Raw genomic sequence first — 5,865 nt, 5'->3', positions numbered from 1 at the left:
AATTTAGGATAATCTTGAGAAGAACCAAAGGAGTTGGAGGAGTGATCAACTAGATATTTTAGTAGAAGTTTCAAAGTGTTGAGGTAATTTCCATGTCCAACCAAAATATTTTCTCCACCATGTTTATTCAAATTCCTTAATTGCTTGATATTGGTATATTATTTGATAAAAGCCTTGATGATAATTGGGTATTTTATGATCATGGTATAAATTCATTATATGTTATATATATATATATATATATATATATATATATATATATATATATATATATATATATATATATATATATATATATATATATCGAAATATTTTTGTATTTAATGACATTACAACGATTTTGTTGACGGAAGACTAAATATGATCATGTCACAATAATACCAAACCAAATGAGTATGTTTTAATAAAAAAGAACAAAAAGTGGACTACATACCACTTATAAATCTAATACCAAAATGAAATTAAATTAACTCTAGTAAAAATTATTTGTTTTAATATTTTATACATTTTTACACTAAATCACAAATCACCAATCGGTATAAAGTGAATTAAGACTAGAGAAATTTGACCGACAAATTTAACAGTCCACAAAAATAGCCCATGGTGAGGTAGATGAAAATAGGACATTACTGATTTATTGTGCGCCTAATGCTATTTGGACCACCATTGACCAAGTCAACCGTTTAATCAGGTAGAACACCAAGTCACCATTACTATTAAAGCTGCAAGCTAGTGTTTATAGTTGCCTCTCTGTCCTTCAACTTTTATTGTCAACAATAATGTAGTGGTACCCGCATGAACAGATCAATTGATCATAAGAATGAAGTTTAAAAAAGAAATTAAGAATCGAGTCTCACTAATTACAGTGTGTGAGCAACCTCTTAAAGTGAGATTTTTTGTGCGTAGTAAACAAATGTTTAACCTTTGTGTCCAATTGAATTATTATTATTTACATCTTTCCAGATACTCTGTCTAATTGGGGCATAAAGATTCGATCAACCTTTTTGGGAAGAAAAAATAATAACATCTAGGTTTTAAAGGCATATGGCCTGCTATAAATAGGTAACACATTGAGAGCATGCAATGCATTCTCATCCCCATTATATCTACAATGGCCCTTTTGAGATTGATTGTTGTTGTTGCAGTAGCCCTTTTCCTGTTGGGGGCTTGGGCATCTCAAGCCACTGCCCATACTAATCATGTCAACAAGGCTACTTCTAATTATGTTAAGATCAACGGCTTTTCCGGCAACAACGTCAATTACGCCCCGGCGAATCCCAAACCGGAGAAGAAGTTTCAGAATCGCCCCCGCAATTCCAACAATAATGGTGGAACTCAGTACACCCAATTTGCTGATCCAACCGTTAATAATAATTACTTTCCGACTACGAACTTTGTGGACACCACAAACAAGGTTGAGGAGACGACTGAAACTATGGCCGAACCTCCTCAATCTGGAACCTGCGGTAACTATATATTAACACTCACACACTTCCCTACTTTGTGTGCATTCATGTAGTAATTTCGATACATATATGTAGTAGATATAGTGCATTTATGTAATAGTCGCAGAGCTGGATCGAGTAGTTATTATTCATTCATAAAGAATTTACTGTGCATTACTAAAGAAGTCCGCATATTCAGGTGTTCTCAAAAGCTGTACGTTCTCACATGAACGCGAGCATATATATATATATATAATCAAATGAGAACAACTCCATAACTGACAAATATGATTAAAATTGTGTGTTTGACTGTGCATGTAGAACTTTGAATGCACGGTCAAACATTTGAAAATACGTAATTGTAATTACAGAAAATTACATAACTGTTATTTTTTTTTTTTTATTGATTTTCGATTTTTGATATCATGAGTATATTAAATTTGTCGATCTACTGATTTTGAGAAGGTGTTCTCATGTGAACCTGTTTATATATATAGATGACTAATATATATCACCGGCAATGTGCAGATGGAAAGCACAGAGCTTTTGGGGGCTGGTTGGCGGTCATAATTGCAGTGTCGCTCTATCATCATCATCGCCTCTGATGACTTATCCTCATACTTGCATGCATGGGTTCTTCTTCTGGATGAAACCATATTGGAAGCAATTTCTCCTAAATGTTCCTACTATTTCTAATTTTTAGTTTTATGTTCTATGGTCTCTACATTTTAATCCATCTATTGTACTCAACACTATCAATCGGTTAATGGAGCTGAATAAACTACCAGACTACTAGTCATTTAAATTTCTTCTCAAAAGGTTGAATCCCAAGGACTTCACATCCCAGCCCAACATAGTATCTGTGAGGATGTATCCGTTTAAATTTTTGGTTAATTTGGTTGTCAACCATTGCAGTTTAATTTCCACCAGTTTAATTTCCACTTCAATAAAAAGAAGACTAATAACAAAATACTAAAAGAGTAATTAATGATATTTTCAATAATAACAATACAAGAGGTGATATATACACTTGTCTAACCGTTATTCTAACATTCCCTAATTATAATAGCAATTAACAATTAATTACCACTAATTAAACATCCTAATTACTTTTGTTTTTTTAGGCATATCAACTGATGCCATGGTGAAATTTGTGTTTTATAGTAGTAATGAGATTTGAACTTGTAATAAGTATGATAGAGAAAAAGAATTGTCCGGATGGGAAACAATGAACTAGACCAAGCTAGGTAAATTGAGCTTCAAAATCAACCCGAAAAACTGATTCTCCAGCAAGTAGAGAGTGGCCAAATGGGTTAGGTTGTTAATGGACAGCGACAGGGAGGTGGAGAAGTTATTGTGGGCAAGGTTGAGGCGGAAGAGGTTAGGTAATGAGAAGATGGCGTTGGGGATGGACGCGAATAAGAAGTTTTCCTAAAGGTAAATGTTTCGAAGGTCGAGTAGGGAGGAGAAAAGGATAGGGCGATTAGATGGTAGGGCGAAGACTAAGAGTTTGCAGGCCAATGAGATTACCGATAGTCCCCAGCAGAACTTTTTCAAAGAGACCTATTCTGGGGAGGTGAAACTCTGCAACAAATTTCTTGTCAGAGGAGCACTGAACCCCAAGCCAAGTTCTAGAGAAGAGAGTGGGCACCCACAGGGCAGATAGGAGTGCCAAGAGCGCTGTACCGTTAGAGGTGAGGTCAGCAGTTGTGGTATGAGGAAGAATATGCAAAGACAAATTTACCTTCAATTCATCAATTCAACAATAATAAACCCATTAAAAATTTTTGGCGACTTCTCATTGGCAATTTAGCCGGATGAACTAAAATTGAATAGTTGTGCACTGAAATTGACAACTTTTAAACTCGTGGATCCAAATTAAAAATATCCCAATAGTCAAGGCCAAAATTGACATTTTCTTCCCAAATGCAATGAAAAAAAAAAAAAGGATACCTAATATAACTAAAGAAAATATTTTCCTCATATTTGAGGAATTCAAGTTCATTCCTATAGAAAAATTTTCAATTTATCAAACGAAGCATAACTTAATTTTCCTCAACTTTTAGGAATCCTAGTTCGTTGGAAAAAAAAAAATTTAGCGAACCAACCACCCCCTTGTTTATATTAGTCCAAATTATATGTTTTAATATTTTAGTTAATTTCATTTTTTGCCTTAGATTTATATGTGACAATGTACTTTTAGTACTTTTTTATTAGAACGTCCTCATTTGGTCCTAGTATTATTGTGGCATGACCATTTTTAGTCTTTCATCAACAAAATCGTTGAAATGTGATTAAATACAAAGACATTTCAATCTTTTTTTTTTTATACAAAGTAGACTGAACCTCTATATTTTTTTATGTTTTTTTTTTAAAAATTCATTATTGAAAACCGAAATGTCTTTGTATTTAATGATATTTAAACTAGTTTGTTGATAAAGGATAAAAAATGGTCATGCCACAATAATACTAGGACCAAAAGTGGATGTTTTGATTTAAAAAAAAAAAAAAAGACTTACATGGACTACCACCTATAAATCTAGGACCAAAAATAGAATTAACTCTTTAATATTTTTTGCATTGATCACAATCTGTTACAATGTAGTATCTGCTCATTGCTACTTTCTCAACGTGCTGAAGCACAAAGCACTAGGCTCAAACCCACTCTCTTCCCTGTGAAAGTGTAAACTGGGTGCCACTAAACCACAAGGTCTTTGGCGATATAAGGTAAGTTAAGACTCACAAAATATATAACTGTAATTAAAATATTATGCATCTTTATTTATTTGATTATGCATCTCTAATAAACTAAACGTAAATACTATATTAATTGTAGCAGTATAGACTATAGAATACACTAACGGTAAGAGATGCATAATTTATTAAGTGAAAATACATAATATGTTAACTGCATGTAATTAATCTAGACATAATTCACAATAGGCATGATGGAATCACAATTTACATACTGAATGTTTACAATTCAATTTGTGAACATTCAGTATGTAAATTATGAGCATTTAGTATATTTAAATTATGAACATTTAAAATTGTGTCCACGGAATAATTTGTCCCTTACTCCATGGTAGAACTATAGATTAAGACTAGAGAAATTTGAGGCGCATATTTGGCAATCCAACCCATAGCCTGTCGTGGGGTAGACGAAAATTGGACATTTTTGTGCAGCTAATGCCAATTTGGACAACCACTGACCACGCTAACTGTTGAGTCGGGTCGAAAACTAAGTAAGTTGCGATTAATGTTGATAATTGCCTCTTTAATTTGTCGCATTCTGATCTTCGCGGCAAAGCTTAATTAGCACTAATCGATGTTACTTTTTGCTATAAATAGGTAACACATTGAGAGCATGCATTATATTAATCAAATACTAAATATCTCCAATGGCCCTTTTCAGATTGATTGTTGTTTCAGTAGCCCTTTTCCTGTTGGGGGCTTTGGCATCTCAAGCCACTGCCCATAATAATCATGTCAACAAGGCTAGTTTGAAATTAATGACCAATCCTGGCCGCAAACCCAACCGTAACTATCCCCAACCGGCGAAGAAGTCACCGAAAAGCCCCGGCAATTTCAACAATAATGGTGGAACTCCGAACACCCAAGTGGTTGATCCATCCGTTAATTCCCTTCCGAATGCGAACACTGTGGACGCCATAAACAACGTTGTTGAGAAGGCGACTGAAACTATGGCCGAACCTCCTCAATTATCTGGAACCTGCGGTAACTATATATTAACAATCACACGCTTTCTTACTTTCCATAGTTTCGATGCATTCATGTAGTAACCACGAACTGGAGTAGTTTTTGTGCATTCATTAAGAACTTACTGTACATTATTGAATAAGTTTGCATGTTCAAATGTTCTCACCTAAACGGGAGCACACATATATATAATTATTATCAAATGAGAACAACTCTAGAGCGGACAAATATGATTTGTCCATCTAAGATATTGAAAGGATGAAAATTAATAAAACATGGAAAAAAAATACAATTACATTAAAATTGTGCATTTAAAAATGTTTTAATGTAATTATGAAAATTTTAACAAGCTAGATTAATAATGAAAATGCATTTAGAAACTCTTTTGATAGGCACCAAGGAGGGAGGTGATGAGAATCACGTAGTGATTTGTGTGTTCGGTCAAACATTTTTAAATGCACAATTGTAATTATAAAAATGTAATTTTTTCCTTTTTTCATTGATTTTCAGTCTCTTCTTTTAGTATTAACTCTGTTACAATGCAGTATCTGTTGATTTTCAGGATTTGATATAGTTGAACATATTAGATTTAATTTGTCTACTGATCATCTCACATGGCAAGGTGTTGTCATGTGAACCTGGTTATATATATATATATATATATATATATATATATATATATATATATATATATATATAG

At 33.3% G+C, this 5,865-nt stretch overlaps 1 protein-coding gene across 2 annotated transcripts in view; it reads left to right on the top strand.

Moving 5' to 3' along the window:
* Window positions 1-1,105: 1,105 nt before the first annotated feature.
* Window positions 1,106-5,865, top strand: part of LOC116033009 — a 6,771-nt gene continuing 2,011 nt past the window's right edge. Inside the window, exons 1-2 of one of the 2 annotated variants that reach the window (XM_031275761.1) lie at window positions 1,106-1,466; window positions 1,974-2,263. In XM_031275761.1, coding sequence (XP_031131621.1) covers window positions 1,112-1,466; window positions 1,974-2,050 — 432 coding nt within the window. In that variant the 5' untranslated portion in view covers window positions 1,106-1,111 and the 3' untranslated portion in view covers window positions 2,051-2,263. Of the gene's footprint in view, window positions 1,467-1,973; window positions 2,264-4,942; window positions 5,184-5,865 lie in introns of those variants that run through there. The other variant, XM_031275762.1, reaches the window with a different exon arrangement.

This window comes from Ipomoea triloba, chromosome 10, assembly GCF_003576645.1.
Source record: "Ipomoea triloba cultivar NCNSP0323 chromosome 10, ASM357664v1".
NCBI lineage: Eukaryota > Viridiplantae > Streptophyta > Magnoliopsida > Solanales > Convolvulaceae > Ipomoea > Ipomoea triloba.
This window is presented reverse-complemented; position numbering and strand designations above follow the sequence as displayed.